The sequence below is a fragment of the Gopherus evgoodei genome, chromosome 3, assembly GCF_007399415.2.
Source record: "Gopherus evgoodei ecotype Sinaloan lineage chromosome 3, rGopEvg1_v1.p, whole genome shotgun sequence".
In the NCBI taxonomy this organism is placed as follows: Eukaryota; Metazoa; Chordata; order Testudines; family Testudinidae; genus Gopherus; species Gopherus evgoodei.
Window position 1 is genome coordinate 133,520,310 of NC_044324.1, and position 22,863 is coordinate 133,543,172.

Here is a 22,863-nt window from a genome sequence, read left to right on the forward strand (position 1 = left end):
CTGTTGACTAATATATCCAGCTTCTCATTCACTCATTCTGCAGAACTGCTGCTTAGCCAGTTGGTCCCCAGCCTGTAGCGGTGCATGGGAATCATCATTCCTAAGTGCAGGACTCTGCACTTGTGCTTGTTGAACCTCATCAGATGTCTTTTGGCCCAATCCTCCAACTTGTCTAGGTCACTTTGGACCCTATCCCTACCCTCCAGCGTATCTGCCTCTCCGCCCAGCTTAGTGTCATCTGAGAACTTGCTGAGGGTGCAATTAATCTCATCATCCAGATCATTAATAAAAATGCAAGGGAGATTTAGGTTGGACATTAGGAAAAAGTTCCTAACTGTCAGGGTAGTTAAACACTGGAATAGATTGCCTAGGGAAGTTGTGGAATCTCCATCTCTGGAGATATTTAAGAGTAGGTTAGATAAATGTCTATTAGGGATGGTCTAGACAATATTTGGTCCTGCCATGAGGGCAGGGGACTGGACTCGATGACCTCTCGAGGTCCCTTCCAGTCCTAGAGTCTATGAGTCTATGTTGAACAAAAGCAGCCCCAGGACCAACCCATGGGGCATTCCGGTTGATACCGGCTGCCAATTAAACATCAAGTCATTGATCACTACCCGTTGAGCCCGACAATCTATCCAGCTTTCTATCCACCTTATAGTCCATTCATCCAATCCATACTACTTTAACTTGCTGGCAAGAATACTGTGGGAGACCGTATCAAAAGCTTTGCGGAACTCAAGATATATCACATCCACCACTTTCCCCATATCCACAGAGCCAGTTATCTCATCACAGAAGGCAATCAGGTTGGTCAGGTATGACTTGCCCTTGGTGAATAAATGTTGACTGTTCCTGATAACCTTCCTCTCCTCCAAGTGGATTCCTAGAGGACCTGCTCAAGTTGTCTTGTGTCTTTTGTCTTATTGTAGCTATCACTGACAATGAAAATGGCTGAGTTTGGATCCAGCCATTAGCCATAAGCTGATTTGGGGGAAAAAAAAAAAAAAGTCAAGGGAATTCTGTTTTCATATTAAAAATGTAAAAGCTTATATGCCTTATTCTTGGAAGTGGGCCTTGAGAGGGCAAAAAAAAAAATTAAAAATAAATAAACTAATCATTACCATCAAACAGAACAAACAGCAGCCCTCAACTTCTGCAGCAGACTGGGAAGGACATAAAGGCTCACTATTTCCAACTTTAGTCCATAGGACTTTTCAACATAAGGAATAAAAATATTAATTTGTTTAGAAATTTACTGTATTTAATGAACTTTTAAAGTGTGTTTTTGTGTTATGTATTAAGCATTTATTAGATACTATTAGTCACAGCAATTCACTTCTCCAGTAGATTCATTGATATCAAGCCCTATTATTATTCTTCAACCTGTCAATGTAGGAGACCTTCTGTCCCAAGTCAAGAGTTCTACTATCTGAGTTAATGAGAACCCAATTACTTGATACATAAGAGTCTTACCACTGGGTCAGAAAGAGTCACATCCTTTCTCCTTGATTAGTGAGAACATTGAACAAGAGGCCCTCTGGCTTAATTACAGAGTGCTCTGGTGTTTTACTATTGTCCTCCAGCATTCAAGCCAATTCATTGTGGCAAAAGGGTACAGTGCTTATTTCCCCGGCTTGGGACTGAAGACTCAAAAATTTGTCTTAAAAAGAACAGGAGTACTTGTGGCACCTTAGAAACTAACACATTTATTTGAGCATACAGCCCACTTCATCGGATGCGTAGAATGGAACATATAGTGAGAATTTTCCTTAAAACTTATGGAGATCTCAGTCTCAGCATTTGTTTGCATACACTGGGACAGTAACTAAGTACTCTTGATCTAGACCTTGCTTCCTCTCCAGTACTGGCATGGGGAGAGGAGGGCAGGGAAGGGATACAGCTCTCCTTCTCCCTGTCAGCTAGGCTACTTGCATTTTGGAAGGTTTGGAGTTAACTCAGGGTGTCTGATTCACATCTTCTTAAAGCCAGGATATCATTCCCCAATAACAAAACAAACAAACAAAAAGAAAGACCAAAAAAAAGGGAAAAAAAAGAAAAATGGAATGTCTGCCAACACGTTTACAACCAACACTGCTGACCCTTCCTGGGACTTCATATCAATATGTAATGTCGGTAGAACAATTGCTTTTGCAGCAGGAACTTTAACACGGATTTCACACCATGGGAGCGTTTGATGGGATTTCATGACTTGGGAGTTAACAATAGTTTTAGTAATCCCAGTATCTCTCCATCCAATGTAGGTCTCCTGATTAACTACCAATTTCTGCTCCCACTGGGGATCAAATAGCTCTGTATCCAGGAGGGTGCAGCATGACATGTGGACAGTGGTTTGGGGTGTGAATGGTTCAGCGGGAACATTATATGCCATTGGTGGTCTGGCTATGTGACTCCTTCTCTCTGGAGATTCACTCACACAATTAACTCTCTGAGGCTGGGGTGCAGCTGGCCTTTCTAGCACTGCTCTGAGCCTCGGTGGGCAGACTGAGCAATCCCAGGCAAAGTGACCCAGCTGGTCACAGATAAGATACTGCTTTTCCCAATCCCTCCTGGGGATTCTCAGAGGTGGCTTCCTTCCCCCTTGGATGTCTTGCTTGCCTGAGCCCAGTTCCCATCCTCTGATCCTATGCCACCTCAATTAGATTTTCTATCAAGCCCAGGCTGCCTATCTGCATAATGGTCTGCCAACTTCCCCACTAAACACATCTCTCTAGGATTTGTGTCTAATTACCATGTTTTAGGTCAGAGGTGTGGGGAAGCAGAGCAGATTTTATAGAATTGTTCTAAACTAATTAATTGGTAGGTCTCGTAGACTGTGATACCTCCCAATATGGTTTCTTACATAACTCCTAATTTGGGTTTAAATCTCAGTGTAGTTCAAATTCCCTTGTTTCTGAATTCCCTGAAACTTCCTCCTGTGTTTCAGGGGTCAATCTAAATTTTTGCAACAAACTTCTTTGCATCACCCACTATCTTTATAGTCCTCTCTGTCCATATGAGTGAAAGCATCTAAGGCCTTCTCTGATAGTAATGGAGCCAGATTACTGCAACATGTCCTTCTGCACCACCTGGTTCAATTCACATACCATTTTATAATCATTTAAAAACACATTGACGCCATCCCGTTAGCTAAAGTGAGGAATACTTTGGAGTCTACACCACCCACTGGGACAGGTACATAGGGTCTGTCTCTACCTACTGGATTAGGGTTTTGCTGGTGCTGTCTGTCCATAACTCTCCTCTTGTTGCTTCTCCTTCTCTCTCTTCTCATGCTGACATTGCTTCTTCTCATGCTGATGTTGCTTCTCCCACACTACAAGTGGCTGGGCTTCCAGATGCAGCGTGCTTCTCTCTAGCTGCAGTCCAGGATCTCCACTGAAGTCTGGGCGCAGCATGGTTGTCAATTCTGTCTCCTCTTCCCTGTTTCCCTCTAGTGAGTTGTCTCCAAAATTTCCCTCACCTGCTGGATCCTCTGCCAGTGGGTTGGGTGTTCTCTGTGATCCTGGATCATCATTTCTTTTCAGGTTCTCAGAGTGTAACAGGTCAATTAGGTGCCTTGTCCACTTCTCAGTGTTAAGCTGCTTTTCAAGGAATATCTCAACCAGCTGATGTTTTCTTAAGCTGTTCATAATTCATTTTCCCCTTCCTCTGCACTTTTCTTTGTGCTCTTCCCTTACACAGTACTTGTTTTCACTGCTGTCACCATTAATGGCAATTCACACTGTCATAGATTCCATACCACACATGCTGTCACCATAATGTCACAGTTTCAGGGTAACTGAACCCATATTCCCCTCCATGGTTCCTTGAGGCCACTCACTTAGCATTTCAGTCTCCCAATATCACCTCTTTTGGACAGAAATCCGTGTTTCCCTCTCAACTGACTGGGGTTTTTAAGGCTGTACAGTGTCGTGTCATACACTGTGATGTCCCCAGGAAGCCAGTCTGCCTAAAGGCCAGCACCAGGGCTGAGCTTTCTCTCTGAGGACGACCAGTGTGTGCCAGCAGTTACAAGTTACCACCCAGCTCTGCCAAAGCAAAATATATTTATTCTTAGGGTAAAAGCACTAGTAAAAACAATAAACATAGCAGAAACTATTATCTTCCACATGGGGAGGGAAGGGTCTGATAAGTCAAAATCGCTTCCAAGCCTTTAGCAAGGGTTGGCATCTTTCCGTGGGCAGAAGGTCCTGTCTGTTTTATACACAAGCCCTTTATACACAAGTCTTGCTTTGTCCCCTAGACCCATGAAAATAGATAAAACCAGTCTCTCTCCCAATTCCCCAGAAGGTCAAACTCAAAAGCAAGGGAATACATAGCCAGCCTTAAAATTTTGCATTAATCATCCCCAAGTGATTCCAAATTATCAAAGAAAAACCTCACACCACCACCAGTGAGTCAGGAACATCCAAATGCACATCTATATTGATAAAATGGGCTATGAATATTCTATGAATCTCAGTATAATGGCTTTTTGAGGGTTTCATGCTTTAAACATGAAACACAATGTGGTTCCCAAAGATACAGCCTGTGGTTGTAATGTCTGTCACATCAAACAAAAATCTGTGACAGGTTTTGGAAAGGGCTGATTTGGAATTAAAACAGTGGTGAACTCCCCCAAACCATTAGGCTTTTCAAATATGCCAGGAGACTCTGGAAAAGTCATATTTTCTAGAGTGAAGAACATTATTAGTTGTTCTAAGTATTAGAACGGCTGGATGTTCTTCCTCATAAGTTCCAAGCTATCAGTTGGAAGTTGGCTAGGTGCTTTTAGTATTGGACATCAGCACTTTAGAGGAAATAAATAATTGTCGGTATTCACTTAAGGCGCTCTATTAATATAAATAATGCACAACAATAAAAAGAGGCCTGCAGAGTGTGGGAACTGAAATGAGTAAACATTCTTACACAGAAAAGTCGAAGAAATTGAGCTGATTTCTCAATATAGAGAATAAGACTTTGGGTCTTTAGTGCTTAAGCCAATCTCTAACTACTAGAGATTAGGAGGAGACCTAATGTACATGGCAGATTATTCCACTTCTGCCTAATGCAAGGTTTCTTGCAACTTCCTTTTAAACATCTTGTACTGGCCACTTTTGGTGAGAGGATATTTGGCTAGATGGGCCACAGTTCTCATCAATTATGGCAATTCTCGTATTCTTATGAAATTAGAAATCCACTAAAGATCTTGCTATGTACATCTAATTTACCTGTGAAAGATTTAGATACCATGATGATGGGGTGTTACAGAAAAATCCTAAAATAGACTGCATGGTTTGAATGACAGAAGGACTGTATTCATAATCATTAGCTGGCATGAAATCTTAGATTCAGAGCTTAATCCTGCATAATCAAACTCAGTGGAGGTTTTGTCATTTACTTCAATGAGAGCAGCACTGAGCACTTGGGACCAGTCCTTTTTTCTTTGCTCATACGGAAATTCTCTTGTAATAAATTGGACTACTTTCACAAATAAGGAAAGCAGGATTTGGCCAGCAAAACATTATTTTGAATGGGAAATAATTCGAGATTTCTATTGTTGATGTCCTTTTACAGTGTTGAGCTATTGTATCATATAAATTGCAAGTGTACATTGATCAGTGTCAGAAAGCTCTCAAAGCAAAAGGCTTTTGTATGCAATATTATATTCTTTCTTTGCTCTCTCCATCTTTAGATTTCTCTTCAAGAATATAATGTAGAAGAAAATATAGCAGCAGAAATTCAAAATGGTGGCATTTGCTAAAATGGAACATGAAGTGTGCCAAACCTGCAGAACACAATCTATAAATATCAGAAAATTGGAGGTGAAAAGGGAATGCACAAGGAGCTGCCTGATTTTCCTCAAAAAGCTATAAACATATGGAATGAGCTGCCAAATAAGGCCACTGAAGTAACTAGTCTAATGAGTTAAAGAGAAAACCCAGACTATTTTATGTAGATAAGATGGATAGAAGAATACAATAAAGAAGCAGGGAGATGGAGTTAAGATACATTTAAATGAGATATGTCAAATCAAGTGTCTCTCTCTTTAAAATCCCAAGGTGTAAAAGTTTTAATCTGATTGGCATGTATTTGGAATTATAATTTAAATATAGATTGTCAAATTTTAGTTATATAATTTGGGACCTTGACTAAAACATAGCAGGACAGAGCGCTAAAGTATCATAGAAAACAACACAAGTATTATTAATTTTATATGTTAGTATTTATAACCCTTTGGAGTACAGTACATTTGTGTGTGCATTTTTGTTATATAATAGAAGTTTCTATTATGCAATAATGACATGACTACAGCATACCCAGGGCCAGCTCCAGGCCACAGAGCGCCAAGCGCGTGCTTGGGGCGGCACGCTGCGGGGGGCGCTCTGCCAGTTGCTGGGAGGGTGGAAGGTGGCTCTGGTGGAGCTGCCGCAGGAGTGGCTGCGGACGGTCCGCTGGTCCCGCGGCTCTGGTGGACCTCCCACAGACACGCCTGTGGCAGCTCCACCGGAGCCGCAGGACCAGCGGACCGTCCGCAGAAACGCCTGCGGGAGGTCCACTGGAGCCGCAGGACCCGCGAGTGGCAGAGCGCCCCCCACGGCGTACCGCCGTGCTTGGGGTGGCAAAATTGCTAAAGCCAGCCCTGCAGCATACCGTATATCATGCCAGCCTCTGAATAATATTAAGACAAGGTATAAAGGCACTCAGTTCCCTGCATGTAAAGTGTTACAAACCAGGTTCTCTGCCTAGCACATGGGTGGTCTGGGATAGAGTTGTAAAAGAAAAGGGGATGCAGTTGCAAGGGAGGCATCTAGGGAAGAGGCATGTCCTATCTCCTCCAAGTTTGCTGAAATTTAGAAATGCCTCTGTTGGCTGTTACAAGTAATTTGGACTTTATCTGAACTCCCAGTCTGGTGTATCTGTTCACTGGCTTGCAAATATATTTTATAAGCTAGCTCCAAACACAGATCATTACCATGATGCTGGGATAGAAACCTCTAAATCACTGGTTTAAATCCAGACCAGGATAGCAGTGAATTAAAATTGTTAACAGCTGAAGGCTTTTCAGGGACCCATATGAAATGGACTGGTAATCTCAGTCCAGTTCCTTGTTTTTAGGTGTCGTATTAGAAGACAGCAAGCGTAACTGGTACCATTGCTGACAGTCTCAGCAGAGAAGCAAAAGACTGAAAAAAGACATCATGCCAGAGGTAATCATCCAGATGAGAGATAAGAGGTGAAATCCTGGCCCCACTGAAATCAGTGGCAAAATGCCTGTTGTCTTCAGTGGCACCAGGATTTAACCCAAGGCATATTGGCACAGCAGTGAAGGTGAGTGCTACGTTGCCATTACCCGTGTTGTTCCATGGACAAATAGAAGAATTCAGTCACTGTTATTATGAGTCCATTTACTTTTCACAAGCATTACATTCACTCCAAACATATTACTGAATTTTCTTCTAATGGCCTCTCTCTTTCACAAAAGTTCAGACTTGGCCCTGTTGAAGTTATATGTCCTTACAAAGGTCTGAGAGAGTAGGAACTGGTTAGTATGGCTATTTTTTATTCCCTAGTATCAACAGAATTTATGAAACTATCTATTGCATGTAATTACTTTCTGTAGCTCAGGCCTGTCTCCTCTTGCCCTTGCTGTGTGCGCAGAACTCTCAATTACATTAATGAAACCTGAGCATGTGCTTTGTGAGGAGAATAAATCCCCTATGTCATTTTGAGAAGTAGGAACTTGAACTGAGTGTACAATGTGAGTCCAAAGGCCCATGGTAGCAGTTGCCTCCATACTGTTAACAGACTTTAAACTAAGGCTCCTGTTCTATTTTCTCCTTATAATTAGATTTTTTCTACCCTACATATTCATGATCTATTGTGTACATTTACACATAAGAAGTGTTACCTAAATGTACGTTAATCTTTTTTTTATCATCAACAATTAATTTATGGAAACAATTCTTCCTGAAAACATTACATGTGTAGCTTTGTTTAATTAAAACAGAACATTTGCCATCTATAAATGTCACTGCCATCTGACTGCAGAAAGATTTGAAGTTATGCATTTTCAGAAGAAAACCCATCTATGCTCTCATCTATCAATGATCAAAATTCATTCCAGGGAAACAGCAGTGTTCCCTCCTCACCCCTCAATATGAGGAAGCTAGCAAATGCTATTGGCTTTAATTAACATGAAAGAGCCTTAAAAACAATGAAATAATAGACATGTTCATGAGGGATAATTATGTCATGTAAGCATTCCCAAAAGTGCTGCTGGCTCCATTAGAAAGAACATTTTTCTTCTCAGTGAATGTTACAGACAGGCAAGATGTGGAAAAATGGCAGCATTCTCATCAGAGTTAAAAGCATATGATACATATAAAGTTCCCGGCAAGGCACTGACTGCAATAAATTACCAAGTGTGTGTTCTGTTTTTTGAAATGGACTAGATTTATCATTTTATTGAAAAGGTTCCATTATGCTAATGTCTTATAAAATCACTTTCTGCTGTCGCTGGAAGGTCGAGAGGGGATGTACATTTTTACATTTAGAACCAGGAAGTAGTGTAGCAGAGCGTTACCAAGGGTTAATAAGCCTAAAAGAAGACACATTGGATATGAGTCAACTTTCAAGGACTTTGTAATGTCAATTTTTTAATACAGTCCTAACTAAAGTGCAATAATGTTAGTATGTTTCTAAGTTTTAAGCCAGGTCTGCAAAGAAAACTTATATTGGTGTAACTACGTTGCTCAGCGGTGTGAAAAATCCACCCCCTGGAGCAACATTACACCGACCTAACTGTCAGTGTAGACAGTGCTATGTCAACAGTAAGGCTTTTCCTGTTGATATAGTTACTGCCTCTCATGGAGGTAGATTAATTATGCCAATGGGAGAAGTTCTCCTGTCAGCATTGTTGCATCTTCACTAAAGCGCTACAGAATCATTTTATTGAAAAGATTCCATTATGCTAATGTCTTCTAAAATCACATCGTGTTAAGTGTAGACCTGACCTAACCAGTTTTTAAAAAACTTGATAGAAAAAGCAATAGTTAATTACAAGCGGCTAAAGAAATCCGTAATTATTAGTACTAAGGGTTGTTTGGAACACCTCATTTCAAAGAGGACCAAACTAAAGAGTGCCACATCTACTGGTGGCAACATGCTTTAAGGTAATCAGATCTCATGCTTCAACCGTGTGTCAGCAAGGGTCAAGAAAGAATACTTCATCTCTAAAAACAGCACTGCACAGTCTGAGTGCTGCATTCCAGAATTAGGTTTCTTTCTTCTGAAAGATCAGGTATGGACCTGGACACTTTCAAAGGAAAGATACTAGAGCTAGATAAACTAATTGTTTGCACTACTATGGCAGCTCCTATGTTACCATCTCCTAGTTCTACTAAGATGTGATGATTTCCACAAAGCATCAATTCCCTCTGCTGGAAATAGGGATTATTTCCAGCAGAGTAGAATGAGACAGTTCCATGTGACCAGCAACCTCTCTGTGGAGCAACAGGAAGAGCTCTGTGGATCACCAGTGTTTCATCCACGGCCCACCGTTTGGGAACAACTGCACTAGAAACAGGTGAGCATAAAAAAAGCAAAGACAGGCAGTATTTGGAAACTGGCTTCGGGTCTAGACCAAATCTCCAAAACTCTGGATCACATACCAAAAGTGTTTGGCAGGCCTAATTTGAAAAAAATATATATAGATAAGACGACTGCACCATATTACGGCCCTGCTTTTCTCCTAACGCATATATTGAATTCCAAATGACAAATACCATTCAATCAGAAAACCAAATATTAGAAAATCAGTTCCTTCTTCATTTCCTGTTCAAGAATCACTGTTTTCTCTCTAACAGTTGATGTTACAAACACTGTCTTTCTTGCTCTAAGTGCTGGTAATGTGAATAAAACTTACTGGCAAAACAAAGATTTCTCCCTCGTTGCATTCTGTGTAGGTACTAGTAACAATTATGGTTCTTCCATAATCATGGCTATCAGAGACATGCTAGTTCCAAGGGGCCCGGAAGAGGAAGAGAGAGGGAGTAGAGCCATGGCCACATGCTTTCCCCCTCACTGATCAAAAGATTAACAGAGCTGGGACAGCTCAAGGAGGACTCACTGCACCCTTGCAAAGGATGCAAGACTGGCTTCTGCAGCCCACATTCTCCTGGAGGCATTTTGCCAGAATAGGGGACAATGTCCATGGGAGTTACCACTGGGGTAACTTCCCACACCCTGCTGGGACAGTGCTGTAAGAGCCACAATTTAATTCCTATTCTGTTACTGCCGTAGGATTGATCCTCAGACAGATTTTTCACTTCACCTTTAAATCAACAACTTCTTAGAACAACAACTTTTCCAGGCCCCAAATGAACTATACTCAAATATTATACCATACTATGTATTTTCTTTTAAATTAAAGCCAATTCAAGGATTTAACCCTATTTCTAGAAAAACTGCCAGTGTTCTAAATCATAAAATACCATAGAAAACTGACTAGTTACATGAATTAACTGGTGAAACAATACATTTGCTGTGTACCAGGTGAATTATTCCATTTGCTTGTAGAACAATGGAGCATCCTTTAAATGAATACCTGTCTAAAGAACTGAATTACCATACAGCTTTGCAACTCTGCATTAAACAGAATATTACTGCATAAAGAGAAAAAAAAACTCTATCCAGATGTATTCATATAAAAGTGGAAAAAAAAGAGTAAACAATGTAAATACTTTGGTGCTTGCTTGTCATTAGACCTAGAGCTGGGGGGGGGGGCAAGAGCTAATTATTTAATGTAAACTGAAGAGGATACTGTTTTACCCACTTCAAGTATTGATTAACACTGATCAGCATGGACCTAAAGAAGATTTAATCCATGAATTTATTTTATTATTAATCCATCAATGATTTCTCCTAATAAGCAAGAGGGAAAAAACCCTAAACCCTCTATACAGAGTAGTTTCCTTTTGAAAAGTGCTAGTAAATGACAGAGAAATCTGCTTAGAACACTTTTTTTTCTTTTTAAAATGAATGGTAAATATTAGATATCCAGTTTTCAGACACAGCAGGCTAAAGCAGGTCATGAGCAAAAAATAACTGCATCATTGTACTTGTCTTCATTTTGTCTGGTTCAGTTGTTGAGCAGTTATACGGGTTCATGTCCCACAGTATCAGTATAGATGTTCATGCAATGCTGGAGGCCATTTTGGATGGATCAGTGCCCATGTTTAGATGATATTCTCAAAGAGATGATGAGAAAAAACAGCAATATATTTTAGATCTAGGAGTATTCAGACTAATGCCATATTAAAATGGGGAAGTGGAGAAGAACATCGTACTGTTACCTGACCTGGAACTAATTTGACAATATATGTTTAGAATTACTTGTCACATTTCTAAAACTACTTCAGAAACTTGGGTTGCCCACTTTCTTCAACAAAATTAGGACACAAAGCACTTTCCTATCCTTTACAGACTTCCTAACAATTCAAAGCACAATGCTAAGTTATTTTATTACTGTATTTAAGTGAGAAGATGCTTTCAAAAATGCCTTATAGATTATAAAATACCATAATTTTTTTAACAATTACACAACACAAATATATTCATATTTCAAATAACAGTCATAAAACTACGGTAATATCCTGAATTAAATATAAATTTTCTTACCCCTCACCAGATTACATCTTGGATATTCTACCTGCCCTTACTCATGCTTTCTATCATTACACAGGAAGGATGCCTTGAACATAGACTCTGCAGCTCTAGCGAGGCCTTCACTACTAGTATGAAGAAGAACCAAGCCCAAACTTGAGTATCTTATTCTTATTTTTTACCTTTCTTTGCCAGTGTCAATGGACACTTGTGCACCTCTTATGCTTTTCTTAGGCAGGATTAATGGAAAAAGACCTTCTGACACAGTGGCAGCAGCTAAGCTGGGCAAAGGGCTAACTTCACTGGTGTGCCAGCTATAGTATTTATTTGCTTTGGCCCTTCTTCCAGCCATTCTTTCTAGTTTCTGATTTATATTAATTAATATCAACTTCCCAACTGTCTATGTGGTTTGGAGGCGTGGTCTATTTCACCACAATGAAAGCTGATACTTTATAACCACCTAGGAACATGGTTATAAAGGGGTATCTGTGCCAAGTATGATGGTGCCAACCTGCCCTATTATCTACAGCCCTGAGTGATTAAACTTATCCTGACTTCCTCCAGTCTGGCAGGAGACAGTACAGCTACACACTGAGAAGATGCAGGGTGGTGGTGGAATGTGATTTTGGCTGAATGAAGACAAGATAAAGCTGCTTACAAACTCATTTGGACTGTGACGTATATAGTGTCATATACATGATTGGGACTTGCGTGCTTCATAATACATGTGAAGATAAAAAGGAATATCTGGGGACAGAATGGATCAAGGACAATAAAGGTTTGAAGTCTGCTCACAAACAACCACCTGCTCCACTTTTTGATGCTGGTGCAGTGTCCATTACAGGATGCTTTGTACGCCCACATTCTCAAGCTGCCTGGGGAGTACAGGGGGGCAAGGAGGCCGCTTAATGGTGTTGACTAACTGGAGTTGATGCTGCACCTTGGGCCAGATGAGTGAAATGAAACTTAGGCTTGTATCATTTCTGTAAAAGAAATACGGTGGACTTGCCATTTTCTGTTTGTTGTAATTATCCATTGTAACTCCAGACCTCAGTATGTGACCAAACAAAGCTTTATTAAAGGTAAGGATATCTGGGCAGTTCAACGCCTTTACAAAGGTGAGGAGGTGTGGAAAACAAAACAGGCAAGTACAAAGTACAACAGGTACATGCAGGGATATAATAGTGAAAAAATCTCCAAACATCAAAGAGCAAAATAAACTGAAAATAGAGATGTTCAGTTTTATATATCATTAGGGTATTGGTTCTTTCCTCTACACTGGAATGGAAGTAGAATGCAGCAGATATTGCTTATGGTATGTTGTTTCATGTCTCATTGACTAGGTCCTCCATAGCCAGAGATGTGCACAGGTTGAAGGACATGATGCCATGGAAGTGTTCGAAGTGATGGCATTGAGTATACATAGGCAGATGGTTTGCATAGAACAGATTTGACTCAACTAGCTCACAATCCCCAGAATCTCTCAAGTTGGTCACACTGAAAAGCCAAGTCTCAGTTCCTCATCACTCGATCACGGTGGAGTCACTTTGCCAGCATCTCTTTCATCTTGGGTTCACTTCTCCTCCAATTCCAATAGTTCCTTTCTTCTCTTTTCAGCCATCCCTATGTCCTTACACTGATGCCTGAGCTCCTTTTCATGGTGCTGGTCTCATCAGAAGCAAATCCTATGTGCCCAGGTCCTCCACCGCTTGTCCCTCAGATTCTGCATCTTTTGACTCACAGAGAGCAGACTCCTTGGCATTCTCTCCCCCTCTCTGAATATAAGGCTATTGTGGGGGTTTTAACAAAGCAAAATAAAAGTCTGTGAATGTCCTTAGTCCCGGTATGGTCTTATACTCTTTCTACATAGCTGGAAGAAAAAACGGCAACTTTTATTTCAAATGCCATTCCTTTTGCTAGCTCACAATGGTAGCTACCTTCTGCAGATTGCAAGCTTGATTAAAGTATATTCCAAGAAAAAGATCTGTGAGTTACCAAAATCCTCCCACTTCCAAAAAATTCACTTTGATAGCGGAGACTTTAAGAGGAGGGTGGGGGCATTCCCCATGAAACAGAAAAGCACTGGCAATTATTTTAAACTTATTCCAGACCATTACACCCTTAGATGATGTAGTTCTGTTGGGGATCCAAGAACAAAAAAGGAAGTATTTATTCCATGCCTCTTGGTAGAGACCTTCTGGCTGTACAAGGGAAATCCTCCTGTGACTTGTACTGGATGAACTGATGAATGACTGGAGTGAGTTTGAGTGTTACAGAGGAAGCAGAGGGAGGTTTCCTTGTCCAGAAATTTGACAGACCTCCTGCAATTTCTACTAAGTGAAAAATTCTGCTTCATCAAGAATGGAGCAAAATAAGATCTCCAACCTACTGGCTGCTATAATAGTGAGCACACTTTGCCTTAATGTGTTCTTCAGCCCTGAGGTGTTCTTCATAATACCTTTAAGGATTGTGTTCACTCAAGTCATATTTTGCTTGGGCTGTGGCTGCAATGCTTTTTAACTTTTAATTTTGCTGTATTCAGGCAATGCTTTTTTATTAATAAACTGCTACTGTTAGCTGCACCTCTTCAATTCCCCTCCCACTTCTTTGCCATGTAGAGCAGAGTGGTCAGTTACAAGGAAAGGAAAAAGGGATGGAAAAAGGGATGTATGTCATACAGCTATGTCTGTCCATGATTAAAGCAAGAGCCAAGTTTAGCCAACATATTTAGTAATATTCTTTATAATAATAACAAAAATGGTTGTGCTCATCTTATCCAGATAAGATACTGCATTCTCCTCTGGTTCTTCAAAGAGGTAGGTGATTAGAGCTTCTAACATATGGTCTACACTTAAAATTTAGGCTGACGGATATAAAAAATTCACACCTCTGAGCACCATAGCTATGCCAACCTAACCACCCCTGTTGATGCAACTAGTGATAACAGCTAATTTAGACCCCATCATTTTATATTTATAGTTGGAATTATGTTTTCCAATGTGTATTACTTTGCATTTATCAACACTGAATTTCATCTGCCATTTTGTTGCCCAGTCACCCAATTTTGTGAGATCCCTTTGTAGTTCTTTGCAGTCTGCTTTGGACATAGCTATCTTGAGTAATTTTGTATCATCTGCAAATTTTGCCACCTCACTGTTTTTCCAGATCATTTATGAATATGTTGAATAGGACTGGTCCCAGTACAGACCCCTGGGGGACACCATTATTTACCTCTCTCCATTCTGAAAACTGACCTTTATTCCTACCCTTTGTTTCCTATCTTTTAACCAGTTACCAGTTCATGAGAGGACTTTCCCTCTTAATCTGTGAGAGCTTACTTTGCTTAAGAGCCATGTCAAAGGCTTTCTGAAAATCTAAGTACATTATATCCACTGGATCTCCCTTCTCCACATGCTTGTCGACCCTGTTAGGGGGCTTATTCCTTCACCCTCTCACTTCCCTGGCCCTTCTCGCATGAACAGAGAGCAACAATACCCGAAGTCCAAAGGTGCAAACAATTCGATGTTTATTGGGGTGAACTTCCAGCAAGCATGATTCCAGTTTCCTTCCTTAGTGTCCCACTTCCCAGCTCTGACACCACAGAGCCTTGTCTGTGTCCCTGTTTCTGTTCCGATCCCCTGTTCCCATTTCCCCCTTTAGCAAAACATGATCCCAATTCCCTCATTCCCAGTCCTTGTTCCCATTCCCCCCCCGCCACTTCCTGATTGACTGCAGACTATATAGTAAAACCTGAGTTTTGCTTAGATATACCTTAACCAGTCATTTTACTAACCAATCCTAACATATTGTAACATGATTATTTAACCAATTATATTCCACCACCTTCATTGGTTTACACCCAACAAAATTAATTATACAGCGGACAAAAACAATTACAGAACCAGACAAAAACCATGCACATAAACATACAAAACAATACAGAAGTGAGGATTTCACAACTATATCTGTACAGACATAAGGGTTTTCCAGCTGTGTCTATTGAAAAGTGAGTTTTTGTCAGACAGGATGTTATCAAACTATGTTTCCTTTTACATCTTCTAGGCTCTTCCCTTTCTCTGGAGGTGAAAGGAATATCAGGACAGGATTGTATTCCTAACAGCCCAATAGCACCTTATTTCAATGTGACGAGTTTGGAATGTGTGGATGTGACCATGCACTTCCCAGCTTATGGCTGCCTCTGCTGCTTAGCCGAAGAACCAGCCTCAGACTGTCACAGTAAAAGAAGGCCATTACACAGACATCAGAGGGTAGCCGTGTTAGTCTGGATCTGTAAAAGCAGAAAAGAATCCTGTGGCACCTTATAGACTAACAGACGTTTTGGAGCATGAGCTTTCGTGGGTGAATACCCACTTCCTCAGATGCATGTAATGGAAATATCCAGGGGCAGGTATATATATGTGTGCTAGCAAGCAAGCTAGAGATAACGAGGTCAGTTCAATCAGGGAGGATGAGGCCCTGTTCTAGCAGTTGAGGTGTGAAAACCAAGAGAGGAGAAACTGGTTCTGTAATTGGCAAGCCATTCACAGTCTTTGTTCAATCCTGAGCTGATGGTGTCAAATTTGCAGATGAACTGAAGCTCAGCAGTTTCTCTTTGAAGTCTGGTCCTGAAGTTTTTTTGCTGCAGGATGGCCACCTTAAGGTCTGCTATAGTGTGGCCAGGGAGGTTGAAGTGCTCTCCTACAGGTTTTTGTATATTGCCATTCCTAATGTCTGATTTGTGTCCATTTATCCTTTTCCGTAGAGACTGTCCAGTTTGGCCGATGTACATAGCAGAGGGGCATTGCTGGCATATGATGGCGTATATTACATTGGTGGATGTGCAGGTGAATGAACCGGTGATGGTGTGGCTGATCTGGTTAGGTCCTGTGATGGTGTCGCTGGTGTAGATATGTGGGCAGAGTTGGCATCGAGGTTTGTTGCATGGATTGGTTCCTGAGCTAGAGTTATTATGGTGTGGTGTGCAGTTACTGGTGAGAATATGTTTCAGGTTGGCAGGTTGTCTGTGGGCAAGGATTGGCCTGCCACCCAAGGCCTGTGAAAGTGTGGGATCATTGTCCAGGATGGGTTGTAGATCCTTGATGATGCGTTGGAGGGGTTTTAGCAGGGGGCTGTATGGGATGGCCAGTGGAGTCCTGTTGGTTTCTCTCTTGGGTTTGTCTTGCAGTAGGAGGCTTCTGGGTACACGTCTGGCTCTGTTGATCTGTTTCCTTATTTCCTCATGCGGGTATTGTAGTTTTGAGAATGCTTGGTGGAGATCAACACTAACACCTACAAAATCTCCACCAAGAGATACCAACAGGACTCCACTGGCCATCACATACAGCCCCCAGCTAAAACCCCTCCAACGCATCATCAAGGATCTACAACCCATCCTGGACAATGATCCCACACTTTCACAGGCCTTGGGTGGCAGGCCAATCCTTGTCCACAGACAACCTGCCAACCTGAAACATATTCTCACCAGTAACTGCACACCACACCATAATAACTCTAGCTCAGGAACCAATCCATGCAACAAACCTCGATGCCAACTCTGCCCACATATCTACACCAGCGACACCATCACAGGACCTAACCAGATCAGCCACACCATCACCGGTTCATTCACCTGCACATCCACCAATGTAATATACGCCATCATATGCCAGCAATGCCCCTCTGCTATGTACATCGGCCAAACTGGACAGTCTCTATGGAAAAGGATAAATGGACACAAATCAGACATTAGGAATGGCAATATACAAAAACCTGTAGGAGAGCACTTCAACCTCCCTGGCCACACTATAGCAGACCTTAAGGTGGCCATCCTGCAGCAAAAAAACTTCAGGACCAGACTTCAAAGAGAAACTGCTGAGCTTCAGTTCATCTGCAAATTTGACACCATCAGCTCAGGATTGAACAAAGACTGTGAATGGCTTGCCAATTACAGAACCAGTTTCTCCTCTCTTGGTTTTCACACCTCAACTGCTAGAACAGGGCCTCATCCTCCCTGATTGAACTGACCTCGTTATCTCTAGCTTGCTTGCTAGCACACATATATATACCTGCCCCTGGATATTTCCATTACATGCATCTGAGGAAGTGGGTATTCACCCACGAAAGCTCATGCTCCAAAACGTCTGTTAGTCTATAAGGTGCCACAGAATTCTTTGCTGCTATTACACAGACAGTGATTGTGATTCTTTATTTTATACCTCTATAACTAGCTAAGTGATAAGAATACGCCTAAATTCTTAAAGTATAGGCCTTTGCAGACAGGCCTGAATATCTATATCCTAACAGACCCCCTCAAAGAATTCTAGTATATTAATGAGGCATGATTTTCCTTTACCAAAACCAAGTTGACTCTTCCCCAACAAATTATGTTCATCTATGTGTCTAACAATTTTGTTCTTTATTATAGTTTCAATTAGTTTGCCCAGTACTGAAGTTAGGTTTATTGGCCTGTAATTGCTGGGATCATCTCTGGAGCCTTTTTAAAAATTGGCATCACATTAGCGATCCTCTAGTCATTTGGTACAAAAGCTGATTTAAATGATAGGTTACAAATCACAGTTAGTAGTTCTGCAATTTCACATTTGAGTTCCTTCAGAACTCTTGTGTGAATATCATCTGGTCCTGGTAACTTATTACTGTTTAATTTATCAACTTGTTTCAAAACCTCCTCTAATGACACCTCAATCTGGGACAGTTCCTCAAATTTATCACCTAAAAGAATGGCTCAGATTTGGGAATCTCCCTCACATCCTCAGCTGTGAAGACTGATGCAAAGAATTCATTTAGTTCCTCCGCAATGCCTTTATCATCCTTGAGTGCTCCTTTAGCATCTCAATCATCCAGTTGCCCCACTGGTTGTTTAGCAGGCTTCCTGCTTCTGATGTACTTAAAGCAATTGTTGCTATTGCTTTTAGAGTCTTTGACTAGCTGTTCGTTAAATTCTTTTTTGGCCTTCCTAATTATATTTTTACATTTCACTTGCCAGAGTTTATGCTCCTTTCTATTTTCCTCACTAGGATTTAACTTCCTTTTTTAAAGGATGCTTTTTTGCCTCTCACTGCTTCTATTACTTTGTTGATTAGCTATGGTTGCACTTTTCTGTTTCTCTTACTATGTTTTTTTTAATTTGGGGTACACATTTAAGTTGAGCCTCTATTATGGTGTCTTTAAAAAATTCCATTGCAGCTTGCAGGGATTTCACTTTTGGCACTGTACCTTTTAATTTCTGTTTAACTAACTTCTTCATTTTGATGTAGTCCCCTCTTTCTGAAATTAAATGATACTGTTTGGGCTGCTGTGGTGTTTTCCCTGCTAGAAAGATGTTAAATTTAATTATATTATGGTCACTATAACCAAGCAGTGCAGCTATATTCACCTATTTGGCCAGATCCGGTGTTCCACTTAGGACTAAATCAACAATTGCTTCTCTTCTTGTGGGTTCCAGGACTAGCTGCTCCAAGAAACAGTCATTTAAGGTGACTAATGAATAGAATAGAATAGAATATACAGTGAATGTTTCCTCCCCTCTGATTGATTGGTGACATTCTGTACTTCGATTACTAAATATCTTAAGAACATCTTTCTGAGAGAATCTTTCTGAAGATAAGAGATTTCAACAGACCTTTCTTGTCAGAAACCAAGGTTTTTGTTCTAAAAGAAAACAAAATCATCCCGCAGTAACAGAAAGAAGTATGTAAGGCTTTGGAATAAGCTGGAGCATGTTGTAGACTACTTGTACTGTTATGAAAGAATCACTCAGCATATTAGAGTAGATGGTAATAAAGAATTAAAGGAGACCTTCACCTCTAAGTCACAGACTTAAATCTGTCATTCACCCACTGCTTTGTGGCCTACTGTATGTGCACTGTATGGTTCCAAGGGGATGTTTCTAAGGTGCAAAAATCACCATCAGAACTGACAACCTTTTGAGCAGCCTCAGTAGAAAAACAATTGACTGAATAGTTTTTGGGACTAAACTGCTTTCTCACCCACAGGAGTGAGTGAGGCAAACTACTGAGGAGGTAAATAGAAGCTCTCATTGCAGATGCATATGATATATTTCTTTCGGTGCGGGGGGAGAGGGAATGGAGGAGTTCACTGTCTACTACTATCAGTCTGATACATTTCAGCAGCATTACATTCACTTAAAGAAAAAGGCAGAAAGCCGTAAACAGGAATCAGATGTTTCAACCCTCAACAATGCAGGTGAGTGTGCAGCCACCAATCGATTAGAAACAGACTTTTTTCTAACCTCTTTAATAATAGTGAGACTCATAGCAAACTGAGTAGCAAACTGAGACTAATAGCAAACTGAGTAGAAAAGACCACCACAAAGTACCCGTCATTAACAACTAGCTAGGCAGAAGTATCACTCAGAGCTAATCTACACTGATCCAGGTATGTCACTCAGGAGAGTGAAAAAATCCACACCCTCTGAGCGATGTGTTTAAACCGACATAATCCCCAGTACAGACAGCACTAGGTTGATGGAAAAATTCTTCCGTCGACCTAATTACTGCCTCTAAGGAAGGTGGATTATCTACAGCAACAGGAGAACTCCTCCCACTGGTTCAGTAAGTGTCTACGCTGAAACGCTACAGCTGTGCTGCTGTAGTGTTTTAAATGTATACATAGTCTCAGTAAAACTCTCTCTTTATTTTGTTCATAAAATAAAGAAATTATTTAGCTGCATCCCAGATAGACCTAATCCATTGACACGGGCAATCTACATTCATTTACATTATCATCCTGCCATTGGGGATCCTTGCTATGACAAATGAGCATACTTCGTTTTGTCAGAAGCCTCATGGAAACTGTAAGTGTAAAAGAGACACAAGATGAAAATATGAAGATGTGCCACAAGAAGCCTTAAAAGTGTAAATTGCCCTGCAATGTCAGGCAAAGTTATTAAGTTCATGTAAATATTTTATGCAGGGACAAAAAATAAATAAAAAGAAGAATCCAGCTATTCACATCACAGTGCTTCAGACAACAAGCCCAATCTCATCATATCTGCCCCAACTGATCAGATTTAAATTAGCATGCACCCCTCTTGTCTCATTACTCATTCAGAATGTGAGATATGCATCATTAAGCTAGGCACTAATTTGTTCCTAAACTGCACTCATTCATCATTAGTTGGCAGTGAGAGGTTGATCAAGTCAGTTGTGGAACACTTCTGTGACCCACCCATGAGTTGTACACTTTCTGCGTGATTTACTTATGGCATGTTATTTTAACAGTTTTGGTAACCCATATATTGTAAAGATGATTTTTTTGGTCAGGTTAATCTCAGAGTTTTCTGTTTGCCTTACTTCTAGAATTGGACTTCTACAAAAAGGTGTTTTGTGTATTGATCTTTTAAATGGCTTCTTCAATGAATTAGCAAAAAAAGTCATGTCAGTACTATAGTGTTCCACAGAGAGATTGCTACTAATTTAGGAGATGCATAATGGGGAATTATAGTAAGGATGTTTCCTCTTAGAAGACTGAAATACTATTTTAGGGATCCTTCGAAGAAAAACTGAGGCCTGGGAATCTCTTTCAAAATTCATTTTAATTATTCATATATTGACTTGATAATTTTGCCAATTTTTATGTTACTTCATTCATGCCAGATACAGATGCCAAGAATGAAGCATGGATATTGTAAAATGTAATTTTGTGAATAAGAACTTTTTAAATCCATACCATAAGTCATCTATCTTTATATGTCAATTTGTGTTTGTCATGTCTTTACAAAACTTTCACAGAAGTATTTTAATAAAATTTGTGAACATAAGACGGCCATAAAACTTGTAAATTAAATTAAATTAATATTTCAATGCATGAGCTGTCTAATATTCTAGTCATGGAAACTGGGTTCAGCTTCAGTTACAAGAATAGACGGTGGTTGCTTCTTTTATTCATCCATAATACTAAATAGCATCATAAAAGTTAAGAAAAGGAAGAGCAAACCATTCAGTTCATCCCCTAAGCATAGGTACGACATACTCTACTAGAAGACATATCAAAAGTTCAGCTACATATTCACCGTAGATTATTGACATTGTATTGTTTGTTTAAAAGACTAAAAGAAACCGTGGCTGTGCCATTGTATGAAGGATAAGTCTGAAACTTCAATGCTAAGTTTTGAATTGTACAGTCTCAGTGAGTTACCTGATTTATCAGATGGAGTGGAACTGCTGTTGTCTGTAGTATCCAGAATAACAGCCAGTCCTGCAGAATAAGATGGGAGGACGCTGGTACTAAGGTCTAAACGGGTTAGACTTTCAGGCTCTTTTTCCATGCCTCCTAGAATACCTCCAGCATTGGCAGTTTCAACGTCAGTCCTTTTCTGACCACTGTCTAGGGGAGTCTGAACAATATGAACTATACTCTGCTGGGCCAAGTCACAGTTCTGAAAAACAAAAACAAAATCCCCAAATATGATTGACACATAAAGAAAACATTCACTCTATCTCCAATTTGGTATTTGTTTAGCCATTTCCAATTCATTTCATGTGGCATTTCAATAAGCATTAACAGAATGCAAAGAAAAGTGACAAGCATAAATTGCAAGAATTAGGGTTACTTGCTCTGGCAACTGGTTCACAATGCTTACAAATTCTAAACATTTCTCAAAGAAATGGTGGACCAGTGCCAACAACTCTGAATAATTCTGTTGGCGGATGCACAGAGAGAAGTGTTATTAAGTCAGATGCTACGAAAATTCAATCTATAAAATGCATTTTTACAGACAAGGACGAAAAAAGTTTATAATATTAATATTTTAAAAAGCACAGGTGACCCCTTTTTTTACTAACAATAATAACAGTTAAAATAACAGTTCATAACGATGCTTAAATTAGTGTGTGTGAGGGATAAATGAAGTAATGCCATCCTCCCACTTCTTGCTGCTACATGTTGGAAAACTGACAAAAAAATTGCAGAGCACTGTCATGTTATTTTTTCCAGGTAAAACACTGTGCATGATACATAGGAGTAAACACTACAGTTACATCATTTTAGTTAATCATTCTAGACTTCCAAATCTGTTTGGAAGCCATGTTGTCTAGACTAAGAAAGTTGGCTCAAGACTTTTTTCTGTGTTTACAATTGCTATTAATTAAAACAAAATTAAAAGAGAAAACAAAGTAAAGCTTTCAAAAGTGAAATAAAAAAAGTTATATGAGAGTT

General features: G+C 40.2%; 1 protein-coding gene across 2 annotated transcripts in view; it reads right to left on the minus strand.

Annotated features, from left to right (window-relative positions):
* PRKN (parkin RBR E3 ubiquitin protein ligase) overlaps window positions 1–22,863 on the minus strand; it is a 1,222,813-nt gene that overhangs the window by 754,029 nt on the left and 445,921 nt on the right. For both annotated transcript variants that reach the window (XM_030556702.1, XM_030556701.1), the window contains one exon: window positions 21,844–22,084. In XM_030556702.1, the coding sequence (XP_030412562.1) occupies window positions 21,844–22,084 (241 nt within the window). The remainder of the gene's footprint in view (window positions 1–21,843; window positions 22,085–22,863) is intronic.